Genomic DNA, 17,938 nt, shown 5'->3' on the forward strand with positions numbered 1-17,938 from the left:
GAGGGTTGGAACTTAAATAGTGGCAACTATTTATTCACAACCGATACAAAAGAGTTACATGTTTTCACGTGTTACTGTCCTTCAGAGTAGACACCAGTGTTGTGTAGAACCCATTGCCAGCGATGTGGAAGGCATAGTATACCGTTAGCAGAGCCTGTTCTGTTGATGGTGCAACTAGAATGGTCTAAGCCTTTCAAATCTCTGGAACAGTTCTGTAGCGAATGCCACGAAGTGGTTCCTTCATCTTCGGAATCAAATCAAAGTCAAAAGGACATAAGCCCAGGGAGTATGGTGGGTGGTACAGTACTTCACAGTCCCATTGACTGAACAGAGCAGCCACAGCTTGCTCTGTATGCACCTGCGCATTGCCGGCAAAATGATGGGTGGATTGCACAGAAAGTGTTACCGCTTCTTTTGCAAAGTTGGTCGCAGGTGATGCTCCAAAAATGAACAGTAATATTGTGCACTGACGGTCTGCGGTGGAGGAACATAATGCGTTATTATAACCCCATCACAGCCGTACATGAGAATCACCTTAACTTGAGACCGCTCCATTCGCACCATCAACAGAACAGGCTCTGCTAATGGTATACAACGCCTTCCACATCAGTGGTGACTACTTTGAAGGTCAGTAACAGGTGCAAACATGCAACTATTTTGTACCAACTGTGAATAAATAGTTGCTACTATTTATGCATTCTTGACAGAGGAACCTTTTGATTCTCTTTTTAATTGTGGTGACCTCTTAACACATGCAATTGACCCTTTTAAATTACAGGGTTTATACGACCCAGGACAACCGGGAGATCAGGGAAAAACCCAGGAATTTTTTCATCCGGGAGAAAAGCGGGAAAAACCCGGGAATTTTTTAGAATTCCAGGAATTTTCCATCGTTTTAGTTTTCAGTTAAATTTTTGTGACTTTGACTGGTATGAACCAGTACTCTAACAAAGAATATTACCGCATCTCGCTACTGCAGAATAATACTGCAGCAATAAAAAAAAAAACGAACGAGAGGGAAAAAAACGAAAATAAAATAAACATTGTGTGAAAGCTTAGCTTCTCTTGCAGCTTATTAATCTTAGAGTCCAATATTATACATAAAAGCTTTTCTTTTCTTGTAGCAACACTATGTATTCTAATTTAAACCATTACCTTTTCCTATTTGTGTGTTCGTGTTACTTAACAGTGATGTTGTTATTGGCTGGCTACATCACCTGGCTGTTATCGGCTGGCGAGATCGCTTGACATGAGCTATGACTGGCTTACAAAAGCGCATCGCAGTCTCGATTTCAATCCTTCGGAAAGTAACATGCGATGTGTGGTGGAATTCGAATTTATACTTCCGTAATACGAAAATATGGGGTGCTGATGACCTCGATGTTGAGTGCCCATAAACCCCAACACACACACACACACACACACACACACACACACACACACACACACGCACACACAAATATGCAGTGTACATGTTGCTGCACATCAGACATCTTTCGAAAACGTGTTTTCTAAAGTGCCAGGAAATTCTACGCCGGTGTATAAAACCACAACCATTGAAAGGATTGATAAGTTTAACAGTTCCGAGGAAAAGTATACTGTTATTTAACACAGAAAAAGTGTATTTTCATCTGGGAGAAAGTGTATTTTTAACCGGGAAATCTGGGAAAAATTCGGGAATTTTTTTTCCTCGTCCACGTATGCACCCTGAATTAGCTGTTTTTTTATAGCTCCTTGCCGTTGACATTTAAATGAAGTTGAAAGCAAAGGTATGACAAAATATGAGGTACTCATGCTACATTCATTTGCTGTAAATGTGGAGAATTCAATGTTCTGACAAACATTTGGATGATAAAAAAGATATAAAGACATAATAAATCAATAAATAAAATAGATACAGATACATAGCTTTCAGGCATGGTATAACAACGAAAATAATCAATTATTGACAAAATTATTTAATTAAATGTATAAAAAATCTACTCAGCAAGCGGCAGCAGAACACACACATAAAAGACAGTTATAACTGGCAAGCTTTCGGAACCAGTGGCTCCTTCTTCATGCAGAAGAGTTGAAGGGGAAGGAAGAGGGGTGAAGGAAAAGTACTGGAGAGGTCTAGGAAAATCTGAAATCTACCCCTTTTTCTAGACCTCTCCAGTACTTTTCCTTCACCCCTCTCCCTCCCCCATCAATCCTTCTGCCTGAAGAAGGAGCCACTGCCTCTGAAAGCTTGCCAGTTACAACCATCTTTTATGTGTGAGTTCTGCTGTGTCTTGGTGAGTGGATCTTCAGGGATGATAGCTATAGTGCAATGCTATCATCTAAGATATCATATGTTGACATAGCGTGAATGTTCAAAAGTTGTTATTTTTAGGTTCATTGTGTAAATTTTTATTCAGTATGAAATATTAACTTCTGTCTCAAAGATACTGAAATGTCGTTGTGTCACTGGATGTGCCTCACGTATCTGAAATTGCTGATGTATTCAGATTTGCATTAATGTTTGATACGAGTTATTGTTGAATGTCAAAGAGATGTAACCTGGTCATCTTTAAGTGTGTCTGACACTCTACCATTTCCGGTAGCACATTATGCACAAAGGCAAAATGAGCATCATCTGTCCAAATTCCTAACACTGGGATTTACCCGTTTTCAGTGACACACTCACTGTCTCTGCACCTGAGCTTGCCTGGGGCGGAAATGGACAACTAGCCAGGCTGGCCATGGCACGCTCTGTGTCCTGGGCCCACTAGTGTCCAGCTATGCAACAAATTCATATCTCCTCAGTATCAGGCCCAGATGGACAAATAACTTGCCCACATACTTGCACAATTACAATGTAAGTAAATAAGTAAATAGTTTGTGTGCAAGATCTTAGCAGGCAGAAAGAAATTGATGCCATTTGTCTATCTGCACATCATATAACCACAGGGATACATACATGGACAACTTAAACAAGTAGAGAGGTATGTATAGTCAGTAACGTAGACAAAAACAGTAGTTACACTATGAAAGAGGTAGTTACTACTCACCATATAGCGGACATACTGAGTCGCAGGTAGGCACAGCAAAATGACTGTCACAAAATGAGTTTTTGGCCAACAAAGCCTGTGTCAAAAATAGACAACAGAACACAGACACACACACACACACACACACACACACACACACAATTACAACTCACACACACATGACCACAGTCTCTGGCAGCTGAAGCCAGACTACGAGCAGCAGCACATGATGGGATAGGCAACCAGGTGGCGGTAAGGAGGACGCTGTGGCAGGGAAGGAAAGGGATAGCAGTGTAGAGGTGGTGACAGTAAAGTGCTGTTAGTGGGAGCATGCAGTTATGAGGTGGCCTCAGCCTTCGTTAGTGATTGTCCTTACCTATGTAGCCCATTCCATGTTCCCATTCCAGCACTACACAGCTCTCTACTCCACCAATGCACCCAGTCTTTTTACTTCTCTCCTTTTGCACTACCTCCCTCTCTCCTCCACCCTCGGTCTAACTTCCCGACTGTACCTAGCTGCCCTACCCACTCCACCTCAAGCCTGCACAATCTCAGTAGCAGCACTTTACCATTGCCCACCCCTATCCTGCACTATTCCTTATCCTCACTGCTGCAGTCTCCTCCCTACCACCACCCAGTTGCCTCCCCCATCATACACTGCTGCTTGTAGTCTGGCTTCAGCTGCCAGAGACTGTGGTCAAATGTGTGAGAGTTGCTTTTGTGTGTGTGTGTGTGTGTGTGTGTTTGTTTGTGTGTGTGTGTGTGTGTGTGTGTGTGTCTGTTATCTATTTTTGACAAAGGCCTTGTTGTCCAAAACTTCATTTTGTGACAGTCTTCTTGTTGTGCCTATCGGCGACTCAGCATCTCTGCTATATGGTGAGTAGCAATTATCCTTTTCATAATACTGTTATATTCCATCCTGGATTTTCTATTGTTTAAAAAACAGTAATGTCATATGTGAATGAGGAACTTGAAATTTTCAGCACAGGACAGGAGCATGTAAAGGAACTATGGCTCAGGTTTAAAAGAATAATTCACCATGCACTGGATAGATACATACACAGGAGAAAAGTTCATAATGGAGAGACTCTCTGTGGTATAAAGTCACTGTAATGAAATTTCTAAAGAAAGAGAGACTGTTACATAATATGTGTGAAACAAACCATAAGGCAATGAGAGTGTTGAATGAAATGTGATTGGCTGTCAAGAGAGCTATGTGTGAAGCTTTCAGTGATTCTGAAGGAGAGTAGTCTCAAATTATCTTTCACAAAACCCAGAGAAATTCTGATTATATGTAAAGACTGTTTATGGCACCAAAGTTGGTGTTCAGTAATACACAAATGAGACAGGAACTGAACTTGAGCGTAGCAAAGGAAAAGCTGATATACTGTACTCTGTTTTCAAATGTTCCCATACAAAGGAAACCCTGGAGCATTGCCGCAGTTTAATTGTCTTATCACTGAGAAGATGAGTGAAATATGTGTTAGTGTCGGTGTTGTTGAGAAACAGCCAAAATTGTTAAAATTGAACAAATCTCCAGGGCCCGATGGAATCCCTGTCAGTTTCTGTATTGAATCTGTGGTTGAGTTAGCCCCTGTTCTAACTATAATCTATTACAGATCCCTCAAACAAAAAACTGTGCCCAGATCATACCCATTTACAAGATGAATGGTATAAGTGATCCACAAAACAACTACTTAGTATCCTTGACATTGATTTGTTGTAGGAACTTAGTACATACTCTGAACCCAAACGTAATAAGGCATCGTAAATAGAATGATCTCCTCCAAACGAACCAGCATCAATTCCAAAAACATTGATCATGCATAATCCATCTCACACTTTTATCACATTACATTCTAAAATCCATGGGTCAAGGCAGTCAGGTAGATGCATAAAAAGCATTTGACTCAGTATGACACCTATGCTTATTGTCAAAAGTATGGTCATATGGAGTATCAAATGAAATAAGTGACTGGAATGAAGATTTATTGCTAGGGAAGACGAAGCATGTTTTCTTGGAGGAAGAGTCATCAACAGATGTAGAAGTAACTTCGGATGTACTACAGGGAAGTGTGTTGGGTCCCGTGTTGTGTTTTAATGACCTTGTAGACAATATTAGTAGTTACCTTAGACTTTTTGCAGATGATGCAAATATCTACAATGAAATAACAGTCTGAAAAAAGCTCCACAAATATTGAGTCAGACCTTGACAAGATTTCAAAGTGGTGCAGTGATTGGCAGCTTGCTTTAAATGTTCAGAAACGTAAAATTGTGCACTTCGCAAAACAAAAACAAAAAACTACATAGTACACTGTGAATATAATATTAGTGATTCACAGTTGGAATCTGTAAACGTACAAATGCTTGTATGTAACACTTAATAGTGACATGAAGTGGAATGATCACATAGGCTCAGTCATGGGTAAATCAGGTAGCAGACTTTGGTTTATTGGTAAAATACTAGGGAAATACGATCAGTCTACAAATGTGACTGCTTATAAATCCTACAGTATCGATCAAGTGAGTGGACTCTAACAAATAGGACTAAGAGGGGATTTTGAACATATACATGTACAGAGAAGGGCAGCATGAATGGTCACACGTTTGTTTGATCAGTGAGAGGGTTTCACAGAGATATTGAAAGAATTGAACTGACAGACTCTTGAAAATGTTGCAAAACTATCCAAGAAGGTGTGCTAATGATGTTTCAAGAACTGGCTTTAAATGATCACACTGGGTATAAACTAAAACCCTCTACATGTTGCTCCCACAGTGATTGTGGGGATAAGATTAGAATAATTTCAGCAGAAACAGAGGCATTTAAATAGTCATTTTTCCCACAATCCATACGTGGAAGGAATGGAAAAAGTCCTAGTAACTTGTACATTGGAATGTACCATCTGCTGTGCACTTCACAGTGGTTCGAAAAGTATAGATGTAGATGCAGAAAGGGACTAGCTTTAAACTGAAAAAAAAAAAAGGAAAAGTAGTGTATTCAGTTTTGTACTGTCAGAAATATTCCACCTCCTTTAACATAGTATAGCAGCAAGAAGTAATAAAGATGGTAGAAAATAGTAAGTTCATAGCTGTGCATATTGATGAAAACTTACAAGGTGTACAATTTTGCTTCCACCGTTTTTTCTCGCAACATTTGAGGCTTTAACAAAACAAATTGGTTACACATATATCATTCAAAGTATTTCCCATCACTGGCCACTACTTTCTCCCATCTTTCGGGCAGTGTACAAATCCCGCGTCGAAAAAATTGTTCATCTTTTGAAGCAATCCACAAATCGATCCAATTTGTGACTTCTTCATTAGTTGGGAAGTGTTGTCAGCCAGGCTATGTGCCATTGATATTCAGAGGGAGCAATGTCTGGAGAATACAACGTGTGGGGTAGGACTTCCCATTTTAATGTTTCCAAGTACATTTTGACCTCTTTTGCAACGTGGGTTCGAGCGTTGTCGTGCTGCAAAATCACTTTATCGTGCCTCTCGCTGTATTGCTGCCATTTATCTTTTAATGCTCTTCTCAGATACATTAATTGCATTCGATAATGAGCACCTGTGATTGTTTCACATGGTTTTAACACCTCATAGTACACGACGCTGAGCTGGTCCCACCAAATGTAGAGCATGATCTTGGAGCCATGAATATTCGGTTTTGCTGTTGATGTGGAAGCATGGCCGAGATATCCCCATGATTTTTAGCATTTAGGGTTATCGTAATGAACCCATTTTTCTTCCCCGGTCACAGTGCGATGCAGAAATCCCTTTCATTTTTGCCTCTGAATCAGCTGTTCACAAACACACAAACACCGTTGAACGTCTCTTTGTTCCAGCTCACATGGGACCAAGTTCCTTCTTTCTGAATCATGCCCATAGTCTTGAGACGTTTTGAAATAGCTTGCTGTGTCACTCCCACTAATTGTGCCAATTATTCCTGAGTTTGACGTGAGTCTTCACTCAGCAGTGTCTCCAACTCTGCATCTTCAAAAACATTCTCTCTTACACCACTATGCTGGTTTGCGACATTAAAATTACCGTTCTTGAAGCGTTGAAACCACTCACGACACAGTCTTTCAGTAAGTGTCCTTATCATATGTACTTGAGAGAATTCAATGAGACTCAGCCACTGTTTTCTTCACATTGAAACTAAATAGTAACACCTCCTGCAAATGTTGATAATTAGGCTCGTAAACTGACATTTTCAATCAAGAACAACTTTATGATGCAGACACAAATCAACTAATGTTTGAATGAGGTTGTGTTGACCAAGGTCCAAGCTAACCGCCTGACTTCTGCGATGTGTTTCTTTCGACCGCTACTTACCGTTGTCACCACCTATTGGCAAACGACAGAAGCATAGTTGTACACCTAGTAAATTGGGACAATGTAATAGACCTGCTAAAATGTTTAGGTGCAGGTACTTTGGCCATAAGAAGAATTACATCTTTGGGCAACATAGAAGTCAGTAAGTTAATGTATTATGCAGATTTTCAATCATTGATGTCTTATGAGATAGTATTCTGCAATAACTCCTCATGTTGGCAAGATGTATTCATTGCACAAAAGAAAATAGAGGTAATTAGAATCATGTATGAGGTTCACATATGTATGTCTCGCAGGTATCTCTTTAAGCTGCAGGGAATGTTAACCACAGCCTCACAGTATGTTTATTCAGGTATGAAATTTGTTGTCAGTATTCCATCTAAATTTGAGAGTAACAGAGACCTCCAGAATTACAACATTAGAAGAAAAATGCTCTGCATTACCCTTTAATGCACCTAACTTGGGATCAAATATGTAGCTATAAAAGTCTTTGACAATCTACCTATGGGAGTAAAATGTCTGACAGATGGCAGACGTGTTTTCAAATATAGATCGAAGATGTTTCTCTGTAACGACTCCTCCTATACCTTAAAGAAGTTCTTGAAGAGAGGTAATTAATCATTAAAAAAAAAAAAATCGATCTGTACATGACCAGCATGTCATGGTATAATTTATTTTTTTTATTTTTTATTTATTTATTTATTTATTTTTGTATATTTTTTTGAAAGTTGTATGTAAGTGTGCTATGTTTGTTCTGTTGACATATTACATATCATGATATATTGTTAATTTAATCTGTGAAACACTTAACTAACTCACCATTGTCATGTTAAACTGCTAAATGGAGTAAGATATATTTTACACAGAGATACTCATTTACATTGTAAATGATTTTAGGTATGGCTGTGATGATGCATACACTTTAATGGATGTTACACATACCATAATTACAGAAATGGAAGAGCAAATGACAGTGCTCCAGGAACAGGCATCATTATTTGAAGTGACAGTCCCTGAATACAAGCAACTTAGGACATGTTGCAAAGAAATAAAAATGTTAAAGGTGTGTGTGTGGTTTTTATGTTAATCGTATTACATTATCGTATAAAAAGTATCACTGATTACTACTCAGAAACATTCATATTTTATTAGATAAGTTAAATCCAGTACATTGCTTTACCATTGTGTAATATATTTTAAAGTTTGCTGTATATCTTGTACAGTATTATGATAATATCCTGTAAGTATTTCAGATTGCATAGTAAAATTCTACAAGTAGAAAATTTGCTTGGGAATGACAATGGCATTATAGTGCACGTTCTTTTTATTGCCCATTGTATCTTGAGCAACACGTAATTCCACTTGGCACCTGTGGAAGGTACATTAGCTTATTTGTTTTAGTTGTAAATATTTGTTATGTATTATTGTTTTTCTGACATGTTCCACATCCTGGATGACCTCCTCAGTACGGATCAGTTGGAATGAAAGTAAATCTAATCTAATCTAGTACAATAACATCTTTGAAAATCTAATCAAACAATGTAAACTCCAGGTAGAAACATCAACAATGTAGGGACAGACAGATCGCTACTTACTGTAAAGAACATGCATCAAGTTGCAGACAGGAATGATTAAGAGACACTCACATGTAGCTTTTGGCCACAGCCTTTGTCACTAAAGACACACACACACACACACACACACACACACACACACACACACAAGCAAGCACACCTCACACACACATGGCTACCAACGTCAGGATCCCGGGCTGGCATTCTGGCCCAAGATGCTGGAATTGGCCATCATGTGTGCATCAGGTGTGCTTGCTTATGTGGGGGTGTTGTGTGTGTGTGTATTTAATTGTGCCTGTCAGCAACTTGACGTGTCTTCTCTGTGAAAACTTTGTCACATACCAACACGTTTTTGGATAATGTTGGAAATATGGCTCAACTGAGATTTTCTCTGTGGATTTTCTTTCTCTTAGTTTACCTGGGGATAGGACACTAATCGCTAGTTACACGACAGTCTCGTAAGCAAGAAATTCATCTTTGGCAGTTTGTTGTCCACTGATGACTCTGTTGTCTACAGAGAAATATCAGCAGTGGGCAATAGTAAGGAAGTGCACAAAGACTCAGCCAAAATTTCCACTTGGTGAAATCAATATGTGACTATCAGTCTCTGCATACAATGAGCATTGGATGTTAAAATGGATTAATGTAGTGTGTGGCTCATTTTAAAGTTAGTTGGCTACATTGGTGAGTAGAGGGAGACCCCGTACCAGTCACCAGACCCACTAAATTCCTGATAATTGATTTGATTGCAGGAAAGATATGGCTGGCAAAACATAAATGTCTTTAACACAGTGTGGATACTGTTTGGTTAGTAAAAATGTTTATTTTACATTTGCTTAAATGCTGTGCATGCAATGACAGAGGGATCTGTGAACTCATTCAAGAATTTAAAAAATTCTGAACATCATATTGCATTTCAAAGTTGAATTCTGTGAATTCTGAAAAATATACAGTAGAAAATCATTCTTCCAAGTCCATGAAATCTTACAGAAATTTTAAAAGTCCTTAACCTGTTGCATGTGAAAACTTTTGAGGAACTTTCAGTGGTAACTGACATGCCACATATCTGCACAGGTCTTGCCTGTGTGAGTTCATACAACCAATGACCAACATGGTCACTGCCTTTAAAAAGCCACCTGCATGTGGCAGCAGATTAAATCACAAAACTAGTATTAAAGTAAATCCAATTTCCTTATAGACTATGCATTTATATCTGGGACTCAGTACGGAGATTTATATTTTGCTGCAAAGTTCTGTAACCTGCAAACATCAGGCAGGAAATCGGAAAATTCTTCCTTTTTTCTAAACTTATCAAATAATCCTTGTTGGTAATATGTTGTGTCCATTATTTCAACAATTTCAGAAATTATAGGAACCAGCAAAGGTTCTGGTTCATCCTCATTTTCACTTTCTTCATCTTTCTCTGTCAGCTGTTTCTACAAGACTTCATCAGTTTTCATTGACTAACAGATGGCAGCAACTTAATCACATTCAGCATCGAAGCTAAGGTAATCAGTGTTTTCTTCTTGCCTCATTATTTTCTCACCTGCAATTTCTACATTTTCTGCCATGATGTCTTTTGTAAGTATTTGATGAAAGCCAGCCTTCTTGAAACGCTTTGAGATTGTACTTTCTTTGTAACTTTTCTCAACATAGCATGAAGACAGGCCAGTGTCTTCTATACAAGCATCTTCCTGTATTCTTGTTTCAGGTCTTTTACAATGCCTTGGTCAAGTTGCTGAAGGTGGTTTGTACAATTGGGAGGAAAAAAAAAAACACTACATTTGTATTAACAACGTAGGAAGAGACAGATTGCTACTTACTGTAAAGAAGACACATCAAGTTGCAGACAGGCATAATTAAAAGACACCCACATATAGTTTTCAGCCACAGCCATCATCAGTAAAAGACACACACACACACACACACACACACACACACACACACTCAAGGAAGCACACATCATGTACACATGACCACCAACTCCAAAGTTTCAGCCCAGAATGCAGCGTCACGTGATCACGTGACATGCAAGCAGCAATCTGGAGAGGGTGGGGAAGGAGAAGGGGAAGGGATAGTAGTGTATGGGAGGGAAGAGGGAACATACATTGTCTGGTGAAGTGTGCAGGGACTAGAGTGCCAACAGGCGCAGTGTCAGGAGATTGTGAGGCAAAGAGGTGCAGAAAAAAGGAGCAAAAAAAGGAGAGGAGTGGGGAAAGACTGGTGGGTGTATTGGCAGAGGGCTGCAAATAAACAGGGTGGGAGATGAGAATGGGGAGGAGATGATAGAACAGAGGGGGTGGAAACTGTCGGGTAGAGGGTGGGGGGACAATATGTTACCATAGGTTGAGACCTCGTCTCTGTCACCACCCATACACTACTGTCCCTTTCCCTTCCCGCATGTGAGTGAGGTGTGTGTGTGTGTGTGTGTGTGTGTGTGTGTGTGTGTGTGTGTGTGTGTGTGTGTGTGTGTCTTTCACTGACGAAGGCCGTGGGAGAAAACTATATGTGAGTGTCTTTTAATTGTGCCTGTCTGCAACTTAACATGTCTTCTTTACGGTAAGTAGTATTCTAACTTTTCCTTCATTGTTGATATGTTGCATTTAAGTGATTTCAGTATACCTACTATATTCTGTGGTTTCTGCTAGCTGCTAACTGTACTTACCTGCAAATCCTATTAAGTTTGATCTTTGTATCACAATTGTTGATTAGATATTTAAAGCTAATTAAAATATTATTCATTCAAACAGACTTTATGGGACTATATATACATTGTGAGATCATACATAGATGACTGGAAGACTACACCATGGAAGAAAATTGATGTAGAAAACATGGATCAGGAATGCAAAAAGTTTGGCAAAGAAATCCGAGGTGAGTAACATTCTTACAAAAATTCTTTGTCATGAATTTAAATAATTTGGCTATTCCAAGAGTTATACAGCTTTAACTTACATGCCAACTATTTCTTCACTCCTGTATAAATTTTTAGCAGGTTTCATAGACAGATCATTTGTTTCATGATCATATTTTTAATTTTTGTGTATTTCTGTCTTCTGCTGTCTATTTGTTGTACTTTTCATTCTTTCTTCATACTCATGTGTACAGTAAGTAAACTGTACATGTACTTCACTACAAAGCACTACAAAAAAGAGAACTATAAAACATTTCATTGCAGACCACTACAAAACATTTCACAAAAGATCACTCTGACAAATTGCTGTGACCTGCAAATTTGGCTATCTTTATTTTGAACAGTAACTAATGCTGTTAATACACTGATGTGCAAAACCTAAGGACAGAAGTAACTTTTGCATGATGTGTCACTGCCAAGTAATATAGCGCAACGAAACTTCATACCATACGTAGAACAAACTGCTAAAGGTAACTGAAAGAAATATGGAATAAGACAAACAGAAATGACACTTTTAAACAAAGACAATAATCATACTGAAGTCACTGTGATTTATGGTGGTCCCTTTGACATTGTAAAAGGTTCAGACATGGTTTTTAATAGGGTGTGTGATCACCATGGACAGCAATGCTTGCTCTGTAACATTCTGCCATACTGTCCACAGGGATGGTAAGGGTTTTTGTAGTAGGGTGTTCCATTCTTCCACCAGCGTAGTCAACAACTACTTGGTGATGATTGTTGGTGCATATGGATGAGCTACAATATGTCTCCCCAATGCATACCACATGTGCTTGGTGGGATTTAAGTTGGGGAGAATGGACAGGCCATTACATTTGCCAAGTATCCTCCCATTCCAAGAATTCCTCTACCTGTGATGCTCAATGTGGTTGCACATTTTCATCCATAAAAATAAAATCATAACCAGATGCAAGCCTGAAAAGAAACAAATGGGGAAGGAGTATTGTGTCACAATAACATTGACCAGTGAGTATCATGTACGAAGATTTGGAGGTCAGTACGCCCATGCAGCTTACACCTCCCCACACCTTAACACCTGAACCACCAAAACGATCATGTTTGACAATGCTGAATATTCCCTCATATTGCAAGAGGTACGATGTAATGCACCCAAGAACAATGTCGAACATGATCATTCTGGTGGTCCAGGTGGTTTGTTGTGGTGAGTCATGATGTTGCATCGGTATACTGGCCTCCACGTCTTTGAAAATGGTACTCTTACTGGTCAACATTGTTTTGACACTTTACTCCTTCCCAATTTTTGCCTTTTCATGGGTTCATTCAGCAATGACCTAATTTTTATGGGTTATATTTCACCACAATATTGAACAGTGCAGGTGGAGGAGCTCTTTAAATGAGAGGATGTTTGGCAAATTGACTCCTCTGCATGTTCCCCTGCCTTAAATCCCATCACGCATGTGTGGGAAGCAGTTGGGAGATGTGCAGCAAGTCCACATGCGCCAACAACCATCCAGCAGCTGTCTACCACACTGGTGAAGGACTGGAACATCCTAAAACAGCAACTTCCTACCAATCTTGCAGCCATCATGGGAGCATATTGCTGAAAATGCATTTCCATCTGTGGTGATCACACACCCTGTTGAGAGCTTGTAGTGACTTCAATGTAATTGTTGTCTTTGAATAAAAGTGTCATTTCTCTTCATCTCATTGCATATTTCTTTCAGTTACTTTCTATACTATACTACAGCAGTTCTTTCGTTGTATGATCCAAGTTTCATCGAGCTACTTATTTGCAGTGGCACATCATTCGAAAATTACTTTCATCTTTAAGTCTTGCACAGCATGTATATTGTTATTACTTTGCCCGTTTTTGTGGATTGCCATAGAAGAAAATAGTCAACAAACATAAATGACATAAGAATAAAAATTATACAGTTGTATCCTGATTGAAATAGGGAAGAAAACTTTGATCAAATAGTAATTGAAATTTTGAATTTTTTTTTCAATAGATTATCCTGTTGCCTTTTTCTGGATATTCTTAGCCACCACCACTTCCTTTACCTCTCTTCCTGTAACTGATGCCTACTATCCACTCAAACTAACCATGTTACTTATTTTCAGATTTGTTTATGGGAATAGTCTAAGTCTTTTTGCTATGGTGGTAAGAAGCCAACTACACTCCTTTGAAATTGAAATAAGAACACCGTGAATTCATTGTCCCAGGAAGGGGAAACTTTATTGACACATTCCTGGGGTCAGATACATCACATGATCACACTGACAGAACCACAGGCACATAGACACAGGCAACAGAGCATGCACAATGTCGGCACTAGTACAGTGTATATCCACCTTTCGCAGCAATGCAGGCTGCTATTCTCCCATGGAGACGATCGTAGAGATGCTGGATGTAGTCCTGTGGAACGGCTTGCCATGCCATTTCCACCTGGCGCCTCAGTTGGACCAGCGTTCGTGCTGGACGTGCAGACCGCGTGAGACGACGCTTCATCCAGTCCCAAACATGCTCAATGGGGGACAGATCCGGAGATCTTGCTGGCCAGGGTAGTTGACTTGCACCTTCTAGAGCACGTTGGGTGGCACGGGATACATGCGGACATGCATTGTCCTGTTGGAACAGCAAGTTCCCTTGCCGGTCTAGGAATGGTAGAACGATGGGTTCGATGACGGTTTGGATGTACCGTGCACTATTCAGTGTCCCCTCGACGATCACCAGTGGTGTACGGCCAGTGTAGGAGATCGCTCCCCACACCATGATGCCGGGTGTTGGCCCTGTGTGCCTCGGTCGTATGCAGTCCTGATTGTGGCGCTCACCTGCACGGTGCCAAACACGCATACGACCATCATTGGCACCAAGGCAGAAGCGACTCTCATCGCTGAAGACGACACGTCTCCATTCGTCCCTCCATTCACGCCTGTCGCGACACCACTGGAGGCGGGCTGCACGATGTTGGGGCGTGAGCGGACGACGGCCTAACGGTGTGCGGGACCGTAGCCCAGCTTCATGGAGACGGTTGCGAATGGTCCTCGCCGATACCCCAGGAGCAACAGTGTCCCTAATTTGCTGGGAAGTGGCGGTGTGGTCCCCTACGGCACTGCGTAGGATCCTACGGTCTTGGCGTGCATCCGTGCGTCGCTGCGGTTCGGTCCCAGGTCGACAGGCACGTGCACCTTCCGCCGACCACTGGCAACAACATCGATGTACTGTGGAGACCTCACGCCCCACGTGTTGAGCAATTCGGCGGTACGTCCACCCGGCCTCCCGCATGCCCACTATACGCCCTCGCTCAAAGTCCGTCAACTGCACATACGGTTCACGTCCACGCTGTCGCGGCATGCTACCAGTGTTAAAGACTGCGATGGAGCTCCGTATGCCACGGCAAACTGGCTGACACTGACGGCGGCGGTGCACAAATGCTGCGCAGCTAGCGCCATTCGACGGCCAACACCGCTGTTCCTGGTGTGTCCACTGTGCCGTGCGTGTGATCATTGCTTGTACAGCCCTCTCGCAGTGTCCGGAGCAAGTATGGTGGGTCTGACACACCGGTGTCAATGTGTTCTTTTTTCCATTTCCAGGAGTGTATTTTCCATTTCCATTTTGCTCGAATTGGTCACAATCTCCTATACAACCCTACAGGAAATTAATGTGAAACCATTTTTAAAAGCATTTTACACATGAAACTTTATTATTTCTGGTGTATGAAACCTTCAACCAATTTAAGAGAATTCAACCTGATTACATCTTTGACAACCATCAATATTTTGAACAGTGAACACTCTGTCATTTTCAAGGTACAAATGCAACGTCAGAGCACTGGATAAGGAAATATAAGACCTCGGTAGGTGGGGCTATGTTGAACAAGAACCACACTGGACATATGCAAGTAGACAACTCACACACCTAAACAAGTAATGCCACCCACACAACCAAATGTGACCAATTTTTGACACACTGGAACATGCTGTTAATAGGATCCCAACTCCCACTGATGTGTTTCTTGAGGCTGAAACTTAAACCATCAAGGTCAGCATGAAGGTGTCTGCATACCTTTGTTAATAGGACCCATACCATCTCAGACCCTGGTAGTTTGTCAGCTGAATTAGCACACCTTGAAATCAACTTTTGGTAGACAGGTTATAGTGAAAGACAAGGCAGACTTGTGCTGCTCAGTCAATAACTCTGGAATCAAGTGAATGATGAAAATAATGAAGTGGCAACTTAATCTATGACCTTTCTGCCTTAAGCAGTTAGCATCTCCTACAGAATTGGTCACATTCTGTAGAAACATAATGTGAAGTGTGTTTTTTGACCACAATCTAAGATTAATTTCTTTATAGGACGTGTAAAGCATGATCTAGGTTTGTGTAAAGCAGGAGTTTACATCTACATCACTACTCTGTAATTCACAGTTGAGTGATTTGCAGATGCTTCATTAAACCACCTTCAGATTACTTGTCTACTGTTCCACACTTGAATAGCACATGGGACAAATGAACACTTAAATCTTCCGTGCTAACGGTGATTTCTTTATTTTATTGCGATAATCATTTGTCTCTCTGTAGGTGAGCACCAATAAAATATTTACACATTTGGAGGAGAAAGTTGGTGATTGAAATCTGGTGAAGAGATCTCACTTCAATGGAAAATGCCAGTGTTAGTGATTGCCACCCCAACTTATGTATCAGACCCATTATGCTCTTTCCCTTGTCCCATACCATTCAGCAATACACCAGAAGAGGACAGACAAGCATAATGTAGGCAGTCTCTTTAATACATTTCTTGCATCTTCTAAGTGTTCTGCCAATAAAACACAGATTGGTTCACCTACCCCACAACATTCTCTGCTTGATCATTTCAGTTTAAGGTTTTTGTGATTTGAATCCCTAGATATTCAATTTAATTGACAGCCTTCAGATTTGTGTGTTTTATTGTGTGTCAGAAATTTAAAGGATCCCTTTTAGGTAGTCAGGTGGATGACCTCACTCGCTTCATTATTTAGAGGCAATTGGCACTTTTTGGACCCTACGGATATTTTGACGAATTCATTTTGCAATTGGGGTTTGGATCTTTTGATGATTTTACTAGTTGGTATACGACAGTATTATCTCCAAACAGTCTAAGAAGGTTGCTCAGATTGCCTCCTAAATCGTTTTTGTAGAACAGGAACAGCAGAGTTCCTATAACACTTATTTGGAGAATGCCAGATATCACTTTGCTTTACTTGATGACTTTACATCAGTTACTATGAACTGCAACCTTTCTGACAAGAAGTCATGAATCCAGTTCCACAGCTGAGACAATACTTCATATGCACACTATTTGGATAGAAATCACTTGTGTGGAGCAGTGTTAAAATCCACACAAAATCTAGGAAAATAGAATAAATCTGATTCTCTGTTGATAGCATTCTTTACTTTGTTTGAATAAAGAAACAGTTATATTTCACAAGAATGAGATTTTCTGAAACTGTACTGACTACAGATTGGACTGCAGCCAACCATACACTGCTATATCAGGGGTGGCCTGCTGATACAAAAAGAACAGCTGCTGCAATGCTGAACAATTACTACACTGCCAGGTCAGGTGAGGGACCAGTGTTGTAGTAACACTGGCACAGCAAAAAGACAGAACGACTGTAGTGTGGTGTCCTGACAATTCCATGCCCGAGCCATGGGCTGTGTTGGAGCTACGTGATGGGAATCAGTGCCTTGGAAAAATTAGTGCACATCAACCCCATATAGACACCCCTGACTTTTAAATAAATGCATGAAGTCTGGGAGCTGCTAGCTTCACGGAGAGGTTCACGTCAGAATATGAGTTGATATGAATTTACAAGCTGCCATCAAGAGACATGGCTCCACAACCTTCTGCTGACTCACCAGAGTCTGATGTTGTGAACTTAGCACCTTCCAGCCAGTAGACAACGTCGTGGTATACTTCCAGTCACTGCCAGCCTCCTACCTTGGAGGACTGCTGTTCAAAACTGGGGCAGTGCAGCCACCCAACCACCTTCTCTTGTGCCAGTATACCGTCTCTGTCTACGTCCACTTGCAAGGTCGAGCACTACTGCTGAGGGCTGTCTTCCTTGCGGGGTCCACAATGGAAT

At 40.6% G+C, this 17,938-nt stretch overlaps 1 protein-coding gene across 1 annotated transcript in view; it reads left to right on the plus strand.

Moving 5' to 3' along the window:
• LOC124775330 (dynein beta chain, ciliary-like) overlaps positions 1 to 17,938 on the plus strand; it is a 702,744-nt gene that overhangs the window by 347,585 nt on the left and 337,221 nt on the right. Inside the window, exons 51-52 of the mRNA XM_047250162.1 lie at positions 8,244 to 8,409; positions 11,671 to 11,794. Coding sequence (XP_047106118.1) covers positions 8,244 to 8,409; positions 11,671 to 11,794 — 290 coding nt within the window. The remainder of the gene's footprint in view (positions 1 to 8,243; positions 8,410 to 11,670; positions 11,795 to 17,938) is intronic.

The sequence above is a fragment of the Schistocerca piceifrons genome, chromosome 2, assembly GCF_021461385.2.
Source record: "Schistocerca piceifrons isolate TAMUIC-IGC-003096 chromosome 2, iqSchPice1.1, whole genome shotgun sequence".
NCBI classification, from domain to species: Eukaryota; Metazoa; Arthropoda; class Insecta; order Orthoptera; family Acrididae; genus Schistocerca; species Schistocerca piceifrons.